This window comes from Ascaphus truei, chromosome 3, assembly GCF_040206685.1.
Source record: "Ascaphus truei isolate aAscTru1 chromosome 3, aAscTru1.hap1, whole genome shotgun sequence".
NCBI classification, from domain to species: Eukaryota; Metazoa; Chordata; class Amphibia; order Anura; family Ascaphidae; genus Ascaphus; species Ascaphus truei.
The window spans coordinates 93,917,481-93,941,739 of NC_134485.1; the positions used below are offsets into that span (position 1 = coordinate 93,917,481).

At 38.1% G+C, this 24,259-nt stretch overlaps 1 protein-coding gene across 3 annotated transcripts in view; it reads left to right on the forward strand.

Moving 5' to 3' along the window:
- Positions 1-24,259, forward strand: part of NLGN4X (neuroligin 4 X-linked) — a 607,811-nt gene that overhangs the window by 179,151 nt on the left and 404,401 nt on the right. For all 3 annotated transcript variants that reach the window (XM_075594568.1, XM_075594569.1, XM_075594570.1), the window contains one exon: positions 3,415-4,160. In XM_075594568.1, coding sequence (XP_075450683.1) covers positions 3,689-4,160 — 472 coding nt within the window. In that variant the 5' untranslated portion in view covers positions 3,415-3,688. The remainder of the gene's footprint in view (positions 1-3,414; positions 4,161-24,259) is intronic.

A 24,259-nucleotide genomic window follows, 5' to 3' on the forward strand; every position in this document is an offset into this window, starting at 1 on the left:
TTGAGAGTGGAGAAAGGTTTTGAGTTTTAAGGTTTGGGTTGTAAGAATGAGATGAAAGAATCTTGAAGTATATGGTTCTTATCTTTGTATGATGTTTGGTTATATGTTTTTTTCAAAAAGTTATAATATGTAAAATGTTAATAAAAGTAAAAAAAAAAAAAAAAGAAAGAAACAGCTGTCTGTGGGTGGGTTGTCTGGCTATGCATCTTAATCCTGGCTGTGCTTAAAGCTGTGACCATGCAGCAAGCTTAAGCCTATAGGGAACCATGTTAAAAATGGTTTTAAAGCAAAAAGGTGACACTGTGTGCCCATTTGCATGTCATTTCCCAGAATCCCTTGCTGCAGTGGAAGTGCTGTGTGCTGGGTGATAATGGTGAAAGGCGGGGTTGCAGACCTGCCTAAGACATGCAAATGAGCATACAGGAATATTTCCATTTGCTATATATATATATATATATATATATATATATATATATATATATATATATATATATACATACAGTGGTTGACAAATCACCAAAAAATCTACTCGCCACACAAAAAAATCTACTCGCCACCTAGTACCAAACGTGTGCTGCTTGGGCCAATATTTACTCACCCGGGGGTTAAATCCACTCGCCCGGGGTGAGCAAATGTATAGGTTTGTCGAACACTGTTATATATTGCAGAATAAATGAGTTCTTCATTAAGTTATACCTTTTTTATTTGGACTAACAATTTATGTCATAGGACAAGCTTTTGAGAGTTTTCCTCGCTTCCCCAGGTCAAGCAATACTGATATACAAAGGTTTCTATGACAGACACGGATTGGAAACTAATTTAAAAAAAAAAGGAAGAATAAAGAACAAAGAGATGTATATGAGGTGGGGTTGGAATTTTAGAAGGCACTGGAAGGGTGTTAAAACAGTGATAAGGAAGGTGAGAATTAGGGATGGGGGGGCTGTACATCCGCAACAGCACAGAGGAGGAAGAGGATGCTGGGGGGGGGGGAGGGGGAAGCTTTAGGATGGCACAATGGCAGGGAGGACCATTACAACAAATTATTATAGTGTGTGAGAAACCCCATATCTGCATTAAGTCCACTTGTTTTGGTGTCAAAGAGTCTGATCCTTCTGAGTTCAAATGTTTTCCATTCTTGGGTGCGTTTGAACATTCCATTGAGGATTTAGATTTTTAAATCATTTATGGAATGATCTAGTTGTGAGAAGTGATGTCCCACTGGTGAGCAGTATCTTCCTTCTTCGTGGAGTAGTATATAGTGTCTGTGCATATTCATTCTGCCTTGACGTTTTTGGCTGGTTTCTCCAATGTAGCATCCTTGGTTACATTTATTGCATTGAATCATATACACCACGTTCCTGGATGTGCAGCAGTATGATCCTTTAACATTGAGTGTTCCATTGTTGTGACTGGCTGTGGGATCTTGGCATATATGTTTGCAGAGTTTGAAACGTGTGTTGTTAAATGGTTTTGTGCCATTATCAGTGTCTTTAAGTTCGCTGTGAAGTTTTCTGTTGACTAATTTCTGTTTGAGGTTTGGAGGTTGCCAGAATGCAAGAATGATATATATATATATATATATATATATATATATATATATATATATATATATATATATATATATATATTTATATATATATATATATATATATATATATATATATATATATATATATATATTGGTGTATATGACCCTCCATCTCTCCCGCCCTTTTTAATATATATTTAACACAAATATAGGTTTAGTGTACATAAAATTGGGAGAGTTTTTCCCTCTTCCTCTGGAGGGATTATTTTCTTCTTTCATGTGTAATTTAACAGTCAATACATATATCGATTCATTAAAAAAAAAGAATTCTGTGGACTTTAGCCTGCTGAAATCATGTATTTTCTTAGCCTGATTGCCAATAGGAAAAAAATGACAATAGACGTGAAAGCACACAGTGTCAGGAACATCCTCACAAGTATTGTTTCAGTATTGTTTTTTCTCTTCTTACAGTGTATTCTGTATGCTCTTGCAGCTCACTCAAAGTTAATACTGATGTATTCCTACCTATACTATAGTTTAGCTATAGAATGTTAGATGTTGTTAATTTCTGGATATGTTGACCTCAGCAAATCTATGGTAATCAATATGTAATCCTTAGAAAAGGCCTTGTTACTTAAAAATTGAACTTTTTAAATATTTGAAGTGCAAAGTAAATAATAATGCTCAACTATTCAGCCATGTTGTTTGTTATTAAATAAATTAACATAATATTGATCCATATTTTAGTTATTAAGACAATACAATTTTTATTAGAGCTGCATTTCGCTTTAGCGCAAAATAATGATGCTTAATCAAAAATGGAACTTATGGTTGCTGAGTGAATATTTATGTAGGTTTTAAATTTATGAATACAAATAATCTACTTCTCATACTGTGAGAATAAGAATATGAAAACATATTTATTCTGCAGGATTCACTGATTTAGATGCATCTTGTGTATACCATTATGTTTTGCTGCGAACTACCATTTATATTATTTATGATATTGTAGGTTTCACATTTGTTATGTACAAATTAAATTGATTTGTTTTTTCAGACATCAGGAATCCTATAAAAAAATATAAATAGGAAATATAAGTATTATATGGCACTTATCTAGTGTCCACCGAAGGAAGTTCCACTCTCCGGGATTCATTAAGCTTTGATGCAGGGTATTGCACCTGACCCGACATTAACAAGTCAATTGCGATACCCGACATTGGACATTGGACATTTATGAATCTGTCCCCTTGAGCTTTTGAAAATTCACTACTAGAAAGTCCTGTAACACAGTAAAATCATTAAGCGAAAACATGGCATAGACCATCCAAGCTGAATGCTTGGATTCATTCATAAAGTATGGTAGCCATTATCGATTCCTACATAAAGGAGAAGGGTTGATAACAACTGATAATAGCTATTATACTTTAGTAAATAGAGCACAGTGTGTCTATATTCTTCTTTTGCAGTCTGTGATGGCAGCATTACATACAAATACTGGACTGAAAAATAAAACTTTTACGTGTTTTGTTTTTGGTTAGAGTGGCACAATATGCAACTTTTGCTAATATTTTCAGACTCTTTAGCAATATTTATTATCTGAACTTTTCCCTTTAGCTCAACATTTAAGAAAACTTCACGTTTACAGTATTTCATGTTGAAATATTTAAGTAATCTGTATCAAAGTAATCGGATGATTGATGTTGATTACCTTATTTTGCTGTTGATAAATCAAGGATGAATTTTTTTTTTTTTTTTTTTTAGTATTTTCAAGTGCTTACTGAATAGGGTTTTCAGTACCATACGAAGCAAATGACGTAGGATTGAGATCATCTGTATGTTTATGATGTGCATTTCTTAAATATGTTTCTTTCTTTTGCCCACAGACTGACTGACCTGGCTACTGCATAAGTCATGCCACATTTGAACTTAAACAGATCTTTGCAATAGTGACAATTACCTTATTTTGTTATCTTGGATTGGGCTTCACTTGGGAAGACTTTTTATCAAAATTTGGAGCCTACTGGTGGCCATTATATGAAGAAGACAAAAAGTGCTGTGTTTTACTTGCATATATTGGATTAATTCATCCCTTCTGGCTAAACTTGTCTTTGTCCTCTCACCCTGGGAGTTATCATCCTTCTGATGTTGATGTAAACAATGTCGCGTCCAAAGGGATTATTATGGTTGCCTTTGATCTTCACCCCTGTCTGTGTTGTGTTAAACTCAAATGTGCTACTATGGATAACAGCTCTTGCTGTACGATTTACAATCATCGATGGCCAAGCACAGCACCCAATTGTGCCTACAAACTATGGTAAAATACGTGGCACAAGAACACCATTACCGAATGAAATTCTTGGTCCCGTAGAGCAATATTTGGGAGTGCCCTATGCCTCACCTCCAACTGGAGAGAGGCGGTTTCAACCCCCTGAGCCACCTTCGTCCTGGACTGGAATCAGGAATGCCACACAGTTTGCTCCAGTATGTCCGCAGTATCTGGATGAAAGATCTTTGCTCAATGACATGCTACCTATATGGTTTACTGCCAATCTGGATACTGTTGTATCATATGTGCAAGATCAGAATGAAGACTGTCTGTATTTGAATATTTATGTACCCACTGAAGATGGTGAGTATGTTGTACACTTTTAGATACTGTAGCATTATCAGTGAAACATGTCAGTGACTAGGAGTATCATGGTCACACAATATTATGTTAATTTTTAACTATATATTTATCATACTTAAATAACATGTATTATTTAACTTTTTTTTTTTATAAAGTTTACGGGTTGAACATTATTGCAGGTTCAGCATATAGTATGTGAGTAGAGGTTTAGTGAATTACATGTTCTCTTTAATTCTGGTTACAGTAATTATATTGAATTTTGTACTGTGTTCAAAAATGTAAATGTTTTCTTTAACATTTTGGGGGTATTTTCATCACTGTTATTTTATGAATCGATGATCATTTTTACTAACATGAGACTTGTATCATCAACTTCAGCATAAAGAAAGGAAGGATCACTTTAGCCATCTGATGAAATTCATGGGAACAGAGTACAGTAAGCTGTTGGTTAAAGTAGCACTCCTGCAGACGCATTATATATATTTTTTAATGGGAAGGAAGCAGGGGGTCTCCACAGCTGAACCTTGTTTATTTCAGCTTTGGGGACCCCCTGCTCCCTGAGATAATTACCGCCGTAGGTGCTACCAGTATGTCTGTGCAGTTTAAAGCTCCTGCGTCATGTGGGTCAAAAGGAAGCCCGCAAGGATGATGTCATGGGTTCCTATTGACCTGCAGGACAAGGGACATTGTAAGCCTCCATATTGATAGCCCCAACTAGTACCTTCTGGGCTGCTACTGGCAACCCATTCCGAGGTAAGTATCTTTGAAAGCAAGGGGTCCCCGGAGAAGAAACCTATTAAAATATTTGTAAAAAAAACACACAAAAAAGTGTCACCAGTAATGCCCTTTTAAGTGTCCTCACAGATCTAGAGATCAAACACACGAATTGGATGTAAAGAGGCGATCTTCAATCTGTATGTTGCACCTGCATTCTACTCCCTGCATTTCGGCAATACACTTACTCAGGGATAATGGCAATCCTCTTATTTGTTGCTCCTAAATACTCTCCTACATTTCATAATTATCCCTTTATATTTCTAATTAACCAAATTGGAGTCAGATATATACGTATATATACACACATATATTGGAAGAAAAAATTGAGATGTGCACACTCCCAGTACAATAAAATACAAAATGTTGTAAGCTTTAATAATAAACTTAAATACCCACTCACATGAGATTACAAAAAGGTTCTCACATATAGTGTATGATACACTAACAAGGTGGATTGTAAACCCTATTGCAGGTCCAATGATATCAGAATAGCTGTGTGGTAAGAAAAATAGCTCCACAGAGGTCCTTTAATCAGTGTTACAAATGTGATATTTGCAATCACCATACAAGTCCAATAATATCAGAAAAGCAGTGAAAGGCCGAAAAAGAATAAGCAGGAATCAATATTTGTAAGCAACTAAAAATGGCTTCCCATCCTATCCAGTGTACAGTATATATGGATACAAATATCAGGACAGGAGAGGGTTAAAGAGAAACTCCCAAAAGAATTCCTATTTGCACTCACCTATATTATTAAATGGCTAGGAAGGATTCAATCCTGGGTAAAAACCCATACACCATTTAGTAAATCACAATTAAAATGCTTTAATGAACAATTATGCAAAGACAAGTACAATTATTAAAAGACACAGGGAGTGGGTGCAGGGAGTGGAGTGGGCTATGTGACCCTATATTGTCAGCACACAGCTAGCCGAAATTAACCCTTTAGGTGCCAGTGATAATCCTTATATACAAGGTAAGTGTACCATACGCGTCCCTCTTGCTATTGGCACTACAAGGGGTGATAATGAGAATCATATTGATCTCATTTATGTTAACGAAGGCATTATGCCATAAATAATGATGAAGATCCTGCGGGGTGCAGGTAAAAGTCACCCCCTAATAGTGATGATACACAGGGCAAATATGTTAGTGCCCATGCGAATTGGGTAGGTGCCCTCTCATTATTCCAATAGAGTGAATTCTGTAGGTATATGGGGATGTAGAAGTGTGTGAACCTTAAAAGACCGCCTCTAGGAGTCAAAACGATTAAGGAGGCAGTTACTATGTACCTTACAGATTCTGGCAGATACATGTCTTAATTACTGGTGCATTGCAGCATAAATTCCCTTGGGGAGGGACATACATGCTAGCCGTTTATATACACAGGTTGGATGTGTTATAAGTCCTATTCACGACTATGTCATGCATACACCTCATCTAGCATGCAAGAGCGAGTGCCTGATAGAAGGGTTCATGCATAAGTCTGGTATGATGCACCAATAGGAATTTATATTTGCTAGCTGTGTGCTGACAATATAGGGTCACATAGCCCACTCCACTCCCTGCACCCACTCCCTGTTTCCTTTAATAATTGTACTTGTCTTTGCATAATTATTCATTAAAGCATTTTAATTGTGATTTACTTAATGGTGTATGGGTTTTTACCCAGGGATTGAATCCTTCCTAGCCATTTAATAGTATAGGTGAGTGCAAATAGGAATTATTTTGGGTGTTTCTCTTTAACCCTCTCCTGTCCTGATATATGTTATTACTTCCCGTATGCACCTCTTATTTATACGTATATATTCTGTGTACATTTGGTGAGCGGCAATACCCTCTGTTTTAGTATATATGGATACAAACACATAGTCTTAAGTGAGATACAGAGTCTTAAGTGAATACAGTGATAGGGGAACAGTCTCAACGTGCTTGAGTCCTCCCACACTGAGCATAAATATAGTATTGCTAATATAGACTGCTAATGTCCCCCATTGTCTTCTGGTACTGTGCTGAACCCCAGCTTGTTTTTGCCCCCCCCTTGCCTGTCTCTCCAATACGTGTCCCAATCGGCTGTAGAATAGACCAGCAGAGGCTGCTGTGCCTGATACTTCTCTTTCGTATATGTGTCTCCTAATGATCAACTGTTTCTCCAATGTGTCTTCAAAGAGGCCACTGGAAGAACAGTAGGCTGCTGTCCCTGACACTTCTCTTCTATTAGGCCATGATGGCGAACAGCTGAGAGCGGTGCTGTGGGGGTGATGTCAGTGGGGCTGCTCAATTGCTCTGACTCTGGCTCCTACAGGGATTGCTTCAACTTCTTAACCCTACTTGTTTCATCATTAAAATGACTTCATCGGGTCTGTGAGCAAGGTGGAGAAAGATATTTATAGGGATCAAATATCACACCTATAATTAAACAATTGAAAACAGATGCTATGGGCATTAGGGATAATACATATTTACCAAATTAAAATACATATATATATATATATATATATATATATATATATAAAAAAGAAAAGAAGCGCCCGATCCTTGTGTAAAATCAGATAAGAATTTTAATATATCACGGACAAGACAAATGCACACTTACAATTTGTCTGATAAAATCAGGCATGTTATGGGACCAGCCCATGCACCAACTGAAGACTCCACGATCGCCTCTGTGTAATCTGAAGTCCTTTGGAGTGCTGGATCTTGTGTCTGTATCAGCCTTTGTTCCAGAGAGTTGTCCCAGAGAGTAAGGGAATCAGTAGTTTCCTTTGCGGCTGCTTAGTTGTAGCGTGCGGCCGCCATTCACCTCTCTCGTGGAGCACTGGGACCCGGATGGGACTTCACACACGTCTCTGCGTCTCTGCGTCTTCACGTTGGTAGCTGGGAACTGCTCGACCACCGTAGGTTCACTGCCACATATCCCTACGCGTTTCTTCCGTCCTTGCGGATTTCATCAGATCCCCGGGCGCTTCTTTTCTTTTTTATCTAAATAGGTGCTGTGGGAGTTCGGTGAACCCAAGAAGAAGCAGCCTGTACTTCTGTGAATCATTATCCTGGACAATCTGAGGACCTAAGTATTTTTTGTGAACATTTACAATTGTTTTACCATTTTTTCAATTCTTTGGTTTTTGAATATATATTTGGTCCATTAATTGTTATGATTTGAAATCAATTCACAATTTAGGTTAGGTTGGACCCTACATATTTTTATTCATTTATATCAATTGCACAGATATTCTTTTGTCCTTTATTTTTGATACAATTTGAATTAATTTTTGTTCACAATTTTTTTATTTTTTTATTTTTCTTTTTGATTTTTATGCACACTTTTTTTTTTCTTTTTAACACATTCATTTTTTGGGCATATATACGGCCCCTGCCACTTTTTATATTTTTATATTGTTATTGATCTGTTTGAACTTAAATTATCAACCTGGTGCAAACACCTACCACATATATCAGCGTTGCAGCAGTTTTGGTGTGTTTGGTAAGGGGCGCTGTCTATAATTCTTTCACTTTAATATATATATATATATATATATATATATATATATATATATATATACATATATATATATATATATATATATATATATATTTATATATATATATATATATATACAGTGTTCGACAAACCTATACATTTGCTCGCCCCGGGCGAGTGGATTTAACATCGTGGCGAGCTCCTATTGGCCCAAGCAGCACACTTGTGGTACTAGGTGGCGAGTAGATTTTTTTGTTCGGCGAGTAGATTTTTTGGTGATTTGTCGACCACTGTATATATATATATATATATATATATATATATATATATATATATATATATATATATAAGTGTATATAATTCAATAGGGCGATATTCTCAATGGTATATAAAAAAAAATAGTAATACATACAAATTTATATCTCTAAGATATAAATGGACATACTACTTATTGAATAACAATTACAAATAAAAATAAACAAGAGATGAAAAAAAGATACTATACATATATCAATAAGACATATATTTATACAATGCATAGAAAATAGAAACATGTACAACATGAGAATAAACAAAGGAAGTCATTGAACTAAAGTGCTCATGTCTAAATTCTCATTTAATGCTGCAGTTCATAACAATAACAATTACAAATAAAAATAAACAAGAGATGAAAAAAAGATACTATACATATATCAATAAGACATATATTTATACAATGCATAGAAAATAGAAACATGTACAACATGAGAATAAACAAAGGAAGTCATTGAACTAAAGTGCTCATGTCTAAATTCTCATTTAATGCTGCAGTTCAGTCTATATCCTGCATGTGTGGGTTTTTTTAATAAATCAGTTCTGTAGTAAGAAAAAATACTTTTAGCATTTTCTGTTTTTAAAAAAACAACTTTGAAAGACCAATTTTCTTGTATTCTATTTTAACAAGCATTTGCTAAGGCACTGCCCCTTCATGTACTGTCACAAGCCCTGGCACACCCCTTTGTCAGCCCTGCCCTCCCTCTAGCACATGTCAGTGCAGGAGTGCTCATGAATATTCATGAGCTTCCACTGACTGACAGAAGCAGATGAAAAACATATGCCATATCTAAAGATGTCGCCAAATTTCGCCGATCAATACATGGAGAACGAATTGACTGGCAGCTATATAGTTCTTTAGGTAATTAGAGATTGCCCACATGAAACTATTGAATTAAAAAAAAAAAAAAAAAAAGACTGAACTGCAGCTTTAAGCCACATCGATGTAAACAATTTAATTTCAAAATCCAAAAGGTTTCTTTGTGACAAAGAAGCCTGAATCTTTCCTCACTTAAAACGGAGGGGGAATATGTTCAAGTCCCATAATTTTGATTCCATCTGGAATTTTGTCATGGCAAATGGCAAAGCGTTACTAGTGACACCATGTTTGATACTTCATTTAAGCTCAAGAAATCTTGTGCATAGTGGGCATGTGGTACGTCCAACATATTGGAGACCATAACTGTATGTTAACAAATCCACATCAAAAATAGTGAGGCAGTTAATAACGCCCATAACATTAAAAGACTCACCATTTGAAAATTATTGTAAATCCTTTATGCTTTCTAAGTAGGTACAAGTAATGCATCTTCCTCTATTACAGTGAAGGTTTCCAGAACATGGGAGTAGGACACTGTATAGATTTTAATTTTGTTGATACCAACATGTTTTTTGCAACTATTTGCTCTTCTATAAATACTAGATGAAGCTTTACTCAGATGATATCCTAATATGGGATCCCCTGCAAGAATATTCCAATGTTTCTTTAAAATTGTCTCTTCATCTTGGAAGATTGGCTGTATCTAGTGGAAAAGACTGTCCGATCAAAGAACCAGTAACCTTGGGAGATTTGTGGATTCTCACAGTTTTGAATTTCTCCAACAGTGCACTCCTATCCAACTTATCTACCCTGTTGAAGGAATCCACAATAACACTCGGTTCATACCACATTTGAATGAATTTCTCCTTCAACAAACTAGCTTTAATGCAGAAATGTTGGTCTAAAGAGCAATTGTGTTTGAGATGACTAAACTGACTGTACGGGATATTGTTGAGCTATCTACGATAATGATTGCTAATAGCATGTATATATCCTTTAGTTGTCACTAGTTGTTTATGTACATCAGTCTATATAAATAAATTAGAATCGACTATGCTGTAAATCAAGGAAAACAATTTGGCTAGGATCAACACTGAGTGATTGCTAAACCTAGAGAATAAGAACTAAAGTGAGAAAATAAATCATTAACATTGACAAAATTTGTGTCTCAAAAAATAAGTATGTCATCTATAAAATGGCCATAGTGGACCAGGCCCACCCCCAGTGTGTTATTTGTCCAGACCTGGCTTTCCTCTCAAAACCCATTAATATATTTACATAACTTGGGGCAAACTTGGTCCCCATGGCCATTCCACAGATCTGCAAATAAAATTGACATTCAAATAAAAAATAATTATGTGTTAAAAGAAACTAAATAATAGAAATAATCTTTTTTGCATGGGAGACATATCAATATTGTGATCTTCAAAATGTCTAGCCGCTGAACGTTTCATGCTCAATGCATGTTTATTGTGACTAAATGTTGCAGGTGGCCCAGATATAAAATGCCTTCCATTTTATCTCCGAAATGAGTCAATGGCATGCAACGCATCCCTAGTATAAGACCTGATTGGATAACATAGGTCTGTAGAAAAAAATCCCCATACTGGGATATATTAGATGTCATTGACCCCGTCTTGGAGATCATAGGTCTGCCAGGGGGATAGAATAAACATTAGTTTACTTTGACCAAATGATAAAAGATAGGGACTCTGGGATGGTCAATATAAAGAAACTTTAATTCAACATCAGAAATAATATCTTTAGCTTCCTTAAGGGTAGTGAAAAGAAGTACCTGGTACTCCTTTGTACTATAAAATGAATATTGAGAAAATTGTAAGAAAGAATTAAAGACTAAAAATAAAAGTAAGATTTTTTTTATGCATAAATGTAAGAAGTGAGGCGAGGGACTAAAAATGTATTAAAATAAACTTTTTTGAATAAAAATGAAGGGAAATATAGTTGCATTTAACTAAAAATGATTCCATATGGGATCAAATGAAGTATTGATGAGAGAGAGAGAGAGAGAGAGAGAGAGAGAGAGAGAGAGAGAGAGAGAGAGAGAGAGAGAGAGAGAGAGAGAGAGAGAGAGAGAGAGATTGATTGATTGATTGATTTACAAATGGTTAATAAACTAGGAATAATAACAGGTGAAAAAGCATGAGAAAACATGTGCCAGGAAATGGCAAAAGGATATGGGGTAGATGGAGCAGGACATTTTCTTAGGTTCTGAACTGCTTCTGAAGGAACTAACCAGTTCCAGGAAACTTCTAAAAAAACAAACCAGAAGTGCATGCCCCATAGCGTAATACAATTTATTACATATATTGTTTAATGAAACCATAAAATGCTCACTCAAAAGTGTAGATTATAAATTCATAGTATGAATAACCTGATCACAGTTGGAGGTAGACGTGTTTGGAACTGGAGTACCAAGATGCAGGTGGGAGAGCAGAATGGTAAATCACCAACATAGTCTGGATTTCCAAATCACATCAGCCGAGGTCAACCCAGATAGATATGTCAGTGTGTGGACACCAGGACCCACTGCAGGACACTTGTATGTGCCATGGAGGAAATCCTCAACTGGGCTGGTGCTTGCAAATGTTACATAATTACATAGTAGATGAGGTTGAAAAAAGACATAGGTCCATCAAGTTCAACCTATGCTAAATTTAGACAACAGATACTTTATCCTATATCTATACTTACTTATTGATCCAGAGGAAGGCAAACAAAAAAACCCATCAAGGGGAAAAATTAATTCCTTCCTGACTCCAAGAATTGGTAATCGGATTAATCCTTGATCAACATCCTTCCCATGTATACTTATTTGGTATATCCCTGTATACCTTTCCCATCTAAAAAGATGTCCAACCTTTTTTTGAACAAATCTATTGTATCTGCCATCACAGTCTCCATGGGTAATGAATTCCACATTTTAACTGCCCTTACTGTAAAGAACCCTTTCCTTTATTGCTGGTGAATTTTCGTTTCCTCCAACCTTAAGGGATGGCCCCGAGCCCTTAGTACTGCCCGTGGGATGAATAGTTCTTTTGAAAGCTCCTTGTATTGTCCCTGAATATATTTGTATATAGTTATCATATCCCCTCTTAGATGCCTCTTTTCTAATGTAAATAAATCTAATTTAGCTAGCCTCTCCTCATAAGTTAGATTGCCCATCCCCTTTATTAATTTGGTGGCTCTTCTCTGCACTCTCTCTAGTTCCATAATGTCTTTTCTTAGGATTGGTGTCCAAAATTGTACTCCATATTCAAGGTGTGGTCTTACTAGTGCTTTGTAAAGGGGCATACTTATGTTTACTTCCCTTCCATCCATTGCCCGTTTGATGCAAGATAAGATCTTATTTGCCTTTGCAACTACTGCATGACATTGGGCACTATTGCTGAGCCTGCAGTCTACAAGCACTCCTAAATCCTTCTCATCAAGGATTCCCCCAAAATAACTCCATTTAATTTGTAAGTCGCTTTTTTATTCTTGCATCCCAAATGCATAACCTTACATTTATCTGTATTAAATCTCATTTGCCATTTATCTGCCCACGTTTCCAGTCTCTCCAAGTCCTTCTGAAGAGAAATTACATCCTGCTCTGATTCTATTACCTTACACAATTTAGTATCATCAGCAAAGATGGAGACTTTGCTCTCTATCCCAACCTCAAGGTCATTAATAAACAAGTTAAAAAGCAGGGGTCCCAGTACCGATCCCTGAGGTACTCCACTCACGACTTTAGCCCAACCTGAAAAAGTTCCATTTATGACAACCCTCTGTTGTCTGTCCTTTAACCAGTTTTCAATCCAGGTGCATATATTATTACCGAGTCCAATTTTCTCTATTTGTACACCAACCTCTTGTGTGAAACCGTATCAAAAGCCTTTGCAAAATCTACGTAGACCACATCAACTGCATTACCCTGGTCTAAATTCCTACTTACCTCCTCAAAGAAACAAATAAGGTTAGTTTGGCAAGATCTATCCTTCATAAATCCATGCTGACTATTACTAATAATTTTGTTTTCCATTAGGTGTTCCTGAATATTATCCCATATTAAACCGTCAAGTAGTTTCCATACTATTGAAGTCAGGCTTACAGGTTGTGATCTAGCTCCCTTTTTAAATATAGGCACCACATCTGCTTTACGCCAATCTTGTGGTATGTTAGCCAGCAAGCATCCTGTAGCTCCCTTCAGTTTGCATATTTCTGGGTAACATTAATATAATAGATACAATTATGGATCATGTTAAGGTAATTTTAGTATAGCCTGTATTTGAATTCCTTTTTATATATTTAATTTTTATTCTTATTCAATTAAGTTTTTTTTTTCAATTTATACATTTAAAAAAAAATCAAATTTTCTTTTTGCTCTTCTGTCATTTCTATAATTTTCGTAATAAACATATTTTATAGATATTCTGTATGGTTAATTTCTATTTCTGTACAATGGTGTATAATAGAAATAGTTATTTATAGGAATGTTATGGTTAATTAGGAATAGGAAAGGTTCATTATAAAGAGCAGGAGAGTTATTAAGAACGTGAAGAAGGAAGTTTGCCAAAACGCCAACGTAAAGATTTGCAAAGTTTTCCCCTAAGTTTTCGAACCTGACAAAATTGTCGTTTCCTCTGGTGAAATTTGATAGAAAATGACAACGTTTGAATGAAAATGTCAAATTTTGCTTTTGCCAATTTCGGACTAACTTTTTATCTTTAGAAGTTCTAATTAACTTTTTTGAATTTTCAATTTTTTTTCTAAAGTTCGAATGCATGCATTTTAAATACTGTAAGCACGGTTTAGGAGTATCTAATATACACAATATAAGGTATTTTGTATTTATTTTTATGTTTGGGCTCCCAATCTGAAAGCACATCATATTGGTACTTAAAGGGCAGTTTACTTATAGATCAGCAGCTATATAGGGGAATCCATTTAAAATGTATTTACAGGTGCAGCGGCCATTATTCGAACAAATCATGGAGCCATTTACGTGTGCTCTGCTGTATTCCACGCGGCATTAACGCGGCTAATCGCCCCAGGCACCCGTGTTTATCGTGGTTGCTTTGTTTGAATTTCATGAATTCTGTTTCTTTGTATGCAATGAAATGCAATGAAATTAATTAATTGTAATGTGTACAGTACTGTGCTACTGTGTCAATTTCAGGTGTTTAAAAAACAGAACACTAAAATGCCATTTTCTGCACTCGCCGGCACTCGCGTCTTAAGGCGGTACCGTTGGAAGAAATCATGCGCCATGACCTGGGTATTGCGAGTTATACAACGCGTGATTGTCACGGTAGACCAGGCTTATTAAGACTTTTAATTACCAGGATCATTGATTGAGAAAAGCAGAGAGATAAAAATAAATTGCGTTTATTCACATAACTATCGTACACAAATATGTTACACAAATTACAGGAAAAAGACACACTTACTTTGGAAACTGGGATAACAAAACAAATCTTTTCTAGTTGCAAACACACAGCAAAATAATTCCCGGCCACTTTTTTTCCTGTGGCCTCTTTCTGTTTAATTCTGGTCACTTAGCCTCTGAGAAATTTAGGCGATTTACTCAGAGCTGGAACTTTTCAAATGGGACTGAATCACACAAGATGGAACTGATGATGGAACTCATGAAAAACTTAGATTGAACCCTTAGATGGAACTGATTAATCTAACTTTCTGACTGACTGCATGACTTTTTAAAATCTCCCAAAAGTCCATCCTGTCAGTCTGGAGCGAATCACTGTGTGGGAATTATATTCCTGGCCAATGGGCATGCTCCGCCAGAAGCATAGGTAGCCTGTCAGAAGCTTCAGAACAGTGACTGAGCATGTGCAACAAAACTGTCATCTTCCCCCCACTGGCCACTTGCCACTTAGCATATGCCATCCTGTTTTCTTACTGAATGCCGCTCAGTCTAGGTAGGCCAAAGGGACCCATTTGATCTAAGGATATTGGGTCTTAAATTAGAATGGAAGGGCTAACAAATTATTTGGTCTTTCCTGCTAACAAGAGATTAACACCTTTGAATCCTGCTAAGCATTTCAAAGCACAGGCTTACACACCCTACGTGTCAATAAAAGGTTTAACACCTCTTGGACAAATGTCTCTGAAGCTCCCTCTGTTTTCTATGCAAATGTGTTGTTTATCTAACTGACTTCCTATGACATTACTTCAAAAACCTACTTATAAATCTTTGGGGATGGTTAAAACCCATTCTCTTTTCCCTTATTCAAAAACATTGTTACCATAATTCATACATTTAACACATTATATGATTTTCCCTCTGAATCCTATTTTAATAAAACAAACCTCCGTCTTATACACATTCTGGACTGGAGTGTGGGGATATACATTAACCCCTTGTGCCTAATTTTTACCTTTTCCTGCTCTGTGCTGAAGCAGGGCATCCCAGTGGTGAGTCGCAGGAATGTTTTCAGGACGGGAGGTTGACCGGAGCAATGTGCTCTAGTGTATCCCAGAATCTTACTTGATTCCTGGGTACACCCTTGGGGAATCCTGTAACTCCGGCACCCCGATACATAGCAACATTCTGCAACCAGTTTCTCCGTCAAACCCACCCTGTAACTTACCTCCTGAACATCTCCTGGTCCCAGCACCTCTGGAAACGGTAAAACACAACGGCAATTGTCTCATATTTTGCACACAGTCACGGTAATGCATACACAATGCCCGAGTCCAAGAGCTGACACTCTAGGACCCCAAAACACGGGTCAGGGGTAACCAAGTGGGCTTGACCATTATTATAAGCCTGGTGAACCCTTTCCTCGCCACAGTGATATGTTCGAATAACGGCCGCTGCATCTGTATCTTTATTAGTACATTTCAGTGAGTTCTATTTTTCTTATTAATAGTCCAAGGAGCATTGAGAGATACGCATATCCAGATCCTCCGTGAAAATGCCACCGTGATCATTATACAATGAGGTTTTTCAACAAGGAGGATTAAAAAATAGCATACAAAAGGATAGTAGTGTTTTTCCCTTTGGCGTCTTGCCAATGTTACAAACCCTTTTTTTAAATTATGTATTAGATACTGCATGCATTATTCTAATTTATTTGCATATTTTATTTAGTTTTTTTGCAATGACTTAGTATTTGTAGACAAATTAAAAGCTTTGTAAAAATAGCGAAGAAAGGAAATACTTCTCCGCTATGTATTTTTCTTGATCTTATCTAGACATAGATATATATTTTTTACGGCATTGCAGAGGTGAAGAATTACAGTTGTACCCTTGCAGCTAGTTGCTGCAATAACCAATCTCTATTTATGACAGTGACTCTGTTGATAAATAGAAAGTTAAATCCTTGAGATATGATTTAAAACAAAAGTGACAGCTTTCTTTTAGGAAAAAACAAAATGAGAACAGTAAAAACAGTATGGAGTAAGCAAAAGGTTTGCAATTGTTGTCCTTATAATCAGATTAAACACATTGCGGCCTATGCACTAAGCGCCGCTAAGCCACTTATCAACGCCTTTTCACCAAAAAGGCCTACTGCTATTCAGTAAGACCCGATAAGTCACCCATAAAAGCCCTCTCCGGCAATTTTTTTTTCAGAGAAAAAAAAAAAGAATCGCTAAACGAGCGTTTAGAAGCCACTTATCGGCAGGTTTTCAAAGTCGTGCAATTCTAATAGTCCCGATTACCTTATTGAGGCTAATTGCGGCTCTAGAATAGAGAATTTCTCTCAAAATCCTCCCGCCAGGAAAAGTTGGCAGGAAGGTGATGAGAAGCTGCCGAGAAGCGGCGAGAGGTGACTTAGAAAACAAAATGCATTTTTCCTGTGTTTGAATTGATGCTGGGAGTCTCCGGTGCTGATACCCATTAATATCGGCACCGGAGGCCCCCGGCATGAATCCCATGAAATAAAAATGCATTTACAGGTAACTTCATTATATTAGCGGCTAACCGCTAAGGCAGTGAAGGGGTTAAGGAACAACAGCAGGTTTATTGAGGGCAGAGGGGGTGAGTGAAGCGGGTACTTGGCCCTTCACTCACCCCCTCTGCCCCCAATAAACATTATAATATGTACTAACCACCAATACATAACCCACCCCCTGTGCCCCCAAATAAAACTATTTAAAACATTTTATACAGAGGATTGATACCAGAGGCCGGCGGGGGTCCCCGGGTGGTCTCCATGGGTGTCTGGGGGTCCTCAGCTGGTCCCCGTTGGTGTCTGGGAGTCCTCAGGTGGTCCCCACAGGTGTCCGGGGGTCCTCGTGTGGTCCCCACGGGTCTGCGGTACCAATCCGGTTGCAGAAAAAAATATGGAATACATTGCAATAAATACACCTCCCCCAAACACATACAGTACAGTAATGGGCAAAATAACTATTACACAGATATGGAAAATAGCTCATTTGCCTATTATAAAATCAAACATTAGCCAGCCAGCATAAATAAAGTAAATTAAACGTTCAACTTACCCCTGCCATCAGGAAGGGCGTCCTCATGAGCATATTGCAGGTCCATGTTCCCTGTTGCCAGAAAAAATACAAGAAATAATACAATCTAATGGCCCTAGAGCCATTTTCAGAGAGGCGATCATCACGTCGCCGGCTACTCGCCAGTTTTGCAAATGTCGCTATCACAGGTATTCCTGGCTTTCTGCATACCATGATAGAAACACTATCAAAACTGGCGATTTAAACAGCCCAGCGATTTTTTTTCCAGCGCTTAGTGCATATGCCTTATTATGTTTTATTATATGACAGCTCTCTGACAGAACAAGCCTAGTTGTTATGGTTACAGACCATGACATTCGCTTTTCATGTCAAAGATCTGAATGTGACTCAACGAGTTAAATTCACATTAGCAGTCCTTTAGAACACAAGTCTAAAAACAGATTTCTTCGCTCTTGGACCTGCTAAATAGGCATATTTTAGTGTTAAAAAAACCCTATACAAATGTAATTTAATTCCACTTCTGTAACTGACAGAATCACAATTAGTTGCTGTCTATGCATATGGAAATGAGAACTGAGACAGTTGCCGTCTTCCTTAATATCCATCAACATTTGACAATGACATACACCAAGAATACAATGTATGCAAACTATATTGGAAAGTGCTGTTCTGTGCACCAAATTGAACTAAATAGTAAAGACTATATTTTAAACTATATGATCAATGCCTTAAAAATTATATATATCACCTTAAAATGTGTTGAAACAAACCAGATTGACAGGGTCCCCTCTCAGAAATGTAAATCAAAACAAAGGACATGTTTCGAACTTGAAAAAGGAATTTACAAATCTTAGAAGTCTTTGATTGTTTAAGGCAACAACCAGTTGTAAACTTTTAATCAAATCACAGGCATTAGTTTTCATAGTACATGGGACTGTACCTTTGATCAGTGACTGAAAATAGTGAATGTGATCCTTGTAGTTTGCCAAAAACAGAATTTCCTTGCACAGATTACCCTTTGAACTACCCTAATACACCATCACCTTTTCAAAGGCAACCTGGTCATGTGAGCAACTAACAGCCAATGAAAATTTAGTAAGCTATTCTGCCTGGGTACTGTTTAAATTACCTTTTTTTAGTTGAGTTGTGCTTGCTTGCTGTGAGAATATGGACAACTCAGCTATTGAAAATTTGATTTCTGAGGTTTACAAACGTGAACCTTTAATTCATACCATGACAGAAATAGCAATGATAATTTATGGAGATACATTTCTGATGTATTGTCCGTTACTTGTATATAATTGTAACAACAATTATAAAAATATATATATTTTTTGTAGTGTACAATGCTTATTTCAATGCATCATATTTTATAAAAATATATATATATTTTTTGTAGTGTACAATGCTTATTTCAATGCATCATATTTTATTATTTTTTATTTTTTTGTAGTGTACAATGCTTATTTCAATGCATCATATTTTATTAAAAAATTTTTTTTAACAAGGCATGACAGTGTATATATATGTTTGAAGAATACTTCTGTAAATTGCATGGCATTATGCCTTTTATTATTTGCTAAAGGCTTGTTCTCATACATGACATAGTGTATATATATTTCTGCAAACTCCTTCTGTTATTGTATGGCATTATGCATTTTATTATTTGCAAAAGGCGTGTTCTCATGCATCATGCATCCCAGGCATTGGGCCATTACTGCATCTCTTCCTTGTTGCTGGCATGATCATCGGTGTCTGGCTCAGCATCATTGATCTCCAGCAACTCAAACTTGACTGAGTTTTTATCAGCTCTGACTGTACCCCATGGTATCTCTCTTTTGAAGTTGGCAGATTTGTAGTCTTGTACCGCTTTTTCTTGATGCATTTATTTATTCAGATGAAAGCACAGCTGAATAACCAGTGATGCATTTCTCATTATGCAATAGCGATACATCTGTCTAATTGTTGTCACAGACTGAATCTTGATAGCAGCGTCTATAGGAACACACAGCTTGCTTGGTTATGACGCAGGATCTGTCTCCGGACTGTATCAGACAAGCAGCATTATATTCCCGTAGTATCTTTGTTGCTGAAATTTTCTAACTTATGACTAGAGTACAATCCCATATTGCTTCAAATGTTCATACTTCCTCATTGGTTGTTGCATTCTCCAAATCAACAGATGAATGCAGGCTGCTTTATTCCTTCAATAAAACGGACAGCTTTCATTCCTCTATAAGTAGCCTGTATGACGACTGTTGGCCTTTTCATAGATATTCTTCCATGTACTGTATCTGTATTTTGCGACTGCAAAGCTCTTACTAACACATTCTCAGTTCAGTGCTATCTTGATCAATGAGGTCCGGATTCTTGGCAACGTCAGTTTATGACCTCTTCAGATTATTCGACGTCCTCCATGTGACTCTTCAATTGATGCTTTAACTTCTCCACAAATATACACTCGGCGATCACTGTGGACAGACACTCCTGTAGCTCAGCCTTGGCTTCTTGATCTTTATCAAATTGTCCCAAGAGGCAATCAATCTTATTTCATGCAGATTGAAGTGCCTGAGCTAAGGCATCTTTAGCTAGGTTCAAGGATACATCTTTCTTTTGTCCATCATTTTACTTTGCCACCACTCCCAGGATGATTCTGCTAGTCGCTCTAGGTTGCAACATATCTCTGCTTTTTTCTGACGCATGCTTTCCGGATGTTGCAGGGTTATCTTTAATTCTTTCTGCAACTTCCATGGCAAGCTGTGAAACTCCTTTCTTCTTATGTTTCTTCCTTTCTACATTGGGAAGCTCTGAAGCATCAGTGGTACCGTGCTCACACTTATTGCTCAAAACTTCTGTGTGTTCCCCATACCCATCACACGTATAATCAGAATGGGGTATCTCTGGCTCTGCACAGGAGTCAGTGGGAGACAAACTTGTCTTTAAAGTTGGAACAATAGGCTGAGGCCCCGGGGTCGGCACTGCACGCACGCCTGCCAGGCTGGTGGCGCGTGAAGCTGTGATCTCCGGTCTGAGTTGAGTTACAGGGGAAAAGACGGGGGGGATGTGATGGGGGCACAGTGGGGGGTGAGGCCATGATGTCACCCAGCAGGTTTTCCCTCATTGGTTGAACCACCGGGTGTATCGCCAGAATTCCGTCGCATGTTGTGAGCACAGATTTCTTGTCTTCGGGAAGGGGCAGCTCTGGTCCCTGCAGCTCCTGTCATATGGGCGCTGCAGCAGGCAGCTGGGACCTAGCTATGGAAACAGAACTAAGGAAAACAAACACCCCAGAAAAAAACAATGAAAAGTGAATGTGTCTTTAAAGCAGAAACCTTGGAATTAGCAATAGAGATATGTATCTATGTATGTCTTTATTTATATAGCGCCATTAATGTAAATAGCGCTTCAGAGTAGTAATATACACGACAATCATATAAATAACAATTAACTACAAATAATAGATCATGGGAATAAGTGCTATAGACATAAAAGTAATATTGTAGAAGAGGAGTCCTTGCTCCGAAGAGCTAACAATCTAATCGGTGGGGAGAACATACAAAGACAGTAGGAGGGCATTCAGGTAAGTGCGTCTGCAGGGGGCCAAGCTTTATGTATCGTGTATAGTATTAGCCATGGTGCTACTCATATGCTTCTTTAAGCAAGTGTGTCTTAAGGTGGGTTTTGAAGATGGATAGAGAGGATGCTAGTCAGGTATTGAGGGGAAGGGCATTCCAGAGATGCGGGGTAGTCAGTGAGAAAGTTTTAAGGCGGGAGAGGGCTTTAGATAAAAAGGGGGTAGAGAGAAGACATCCTTGAGAAGAACGCAAGAGTCGAGATGGAGCATAGCGAGAAATTACGGCTGAGATGTAAGGAGGAGCAGAAGAGTATAAAGCTTTAAAAGTGAGAAGGAAAATTGAGTGCGAGATGTGAGATTTGATAGGAAGCCAGGAGAGTGATTTCAGCAGGGGAGACGCTGAGACATATTTAGGAAAGAGTAGAGTGATTCTGGCAGCAGCGTTAAGGATAGATTGTAGGGGAGACATGTGAGAGGCAGGAAGGCCAGACAGCAGGAGGTTACAGTAATCGAGACGGGAGAGAATGAGGGCCTGAGTCAAAGTTTTAGCAGTCGAGTAACAGAGGAAAAGGTGTATCTTTGTAATATTGTGGAGGGAAAAGCGACAGGTTTTAGATACGTTTTAAATGTGAGGGGAGAATGTGAGAGAGGAGTCAAGTGTGGCCCCTATGATCGTGCTTGGGCTACTAGGTGAATGATGCCAGGTTTGGGAGTAAGTATAAGGAGCTCTGTTTTTGCCATGTTAAGTTTAAGTTGGCGGATGGCCATCCAGGATGATAGCACAGAGAGACATTCAGAAACTTTGGTCTATACAGCAGGTGTAAGGTCAGGGGTTGAAAGGTAAATTTGTGTGTAGTCAGCATAGAGATGATATTTAAACCCAAGAGATGTGATTAGGTCACCTAGAGAAAGTGTGTACAGAGAAAAAAGAAGAGGTCCCAGGACAGAGCCATGGGGGACCCCCACAGAGAGATCGATAGAGGAGGAGGAGGTGCTAGCAAAAGAGACTCTGAAAGTATGATGGGAGAGGTAGGAGGAGATCCAGGATAGAGCTTTGTTATGAAAACCAAGAGTATGGAGAATGTGAAGGAGAAGAGGGTGGTCCACGGTGTCAAAAGCAGCAATAAGGTCGAGTAATATGAGCAGAGTATAATGACCTCTGTCTTTGGCAGCATGGAGATAATTAGTTATTTTAGTGAGGGCTGTTTCAGTGGAGTGAGCAGTGCGGAAGCCAGATTGTAGAGGGTCAAGGAAATTATAGGTGTTGAGAAAATGTAGCAATCGAGAAAATACAAGACATTCAAGGATTTTGGAGGCAAAAGGCAGGAGGGAGACATGTTGATAGTTAGAAAGACAGATAGGGTCAAGCTTGCTGTTTTTGAGTAATGGTATAACTGTTGCATGTTTGAAGGAGGCGAGCAAGGTACCAGAGTAGAGAGAAGAGTTAAAAAATCTGTGTGAGCATAGGGATTATAGAAGAAGCAAGAGGTTTTAGGAGATGGGAGGGAATGGGATCAAGAGGGCAGGTGGTAGAGGGAGAAAAATAGTGACACATCCTCCTCCGAGACAGCAGAAAAAGAGTCAAGGAAGGCAGGAGAGTTAGGAAACGGTATGGGATGGGAGGAGGCAACAAAGTGATGGGATGTTCTGACGTATGGATTCCACATTTTCCTTAAAATAGTCAGCAAAGCCCTGAGGTGAGACGGAGGAGGAAGAGGAGGCAGTCGAGGATGGTCTGAATAGAAAGTCAAAGATAGAGAACAGTTGGCATGGGTTAGACTTGTGCATGTTGATTAGTGAAAAACATTAGGTTTGTTTAGCCTGAGAGAGGGCAGAGTTGAAACAGAACAGCATAAATTTGTAGTGAAGGAAGTCTGCGAGAGTATGAGATTTCCTCCAGAGGTGTTCAGAGGAGTGAGTGGTGGAATGCAGCATGCGCATGTGGAAATTTAGCAGGGTCTGGGGTTAGAAGTGGTGAGGATGGTAGAGAGAAAGCAGGGCATGTAGATCAAAAGAGGAGGATAAGGCAGAATTGTAGTTCCTGATCAGGTTGTCAGGGTCTGGAGCAGAACTGGGAGAGGGAGGAGCATAAAGTGTAATCAAAGGCTGATAGGTTAATAGAGCGCAGGTTTCTTCAGAAATGAGGGGTCGATGGAGATGGAGAGGGGGAGAAGTGAGAGAGAGAAAATGAGATGAGGTGAGGTGATGGTCAGAGAGAGGAAAGGGGGAAATGGAGAAATCAGTGAGAATTTTTTTTAGTGCAAACCAGGTTTAGGTAGTGGCCATACTTGTGGGTGCTGGCTGCAGCCCACTGTTGAAGGCCAAAAGAAGAGGTAAGAGAGAGAAAGCGGGAAGCCCAAGGGAGAGAGGAGTCATCATTGTGGTAATTGACGTCCCCAAGGAGAAGAACAGGGGAGTCTGAGGAGAGAAAGAAAGAGAGCCTGGATTCAAAGTGAGAGAGAAAGGCAGAAGGGGGATGATTAGAGGTAGGTGGGTGATAGATGTTCGCCACATGGACAGGGAGAGGAGAGAAGATCTGGACAGTGTGAGCCTCAAAGGAGGGAAAAGCAAGAGAGGGAGGAACAGGAAGGGTTCGGTAACGGCAGAGAGAGGAGAGCAATAGCCCCACGCTTCCACCCCTGCCATCAGGGCGCAGAGTGTGGGAGAAAGAAAGGCCACCATAAGAG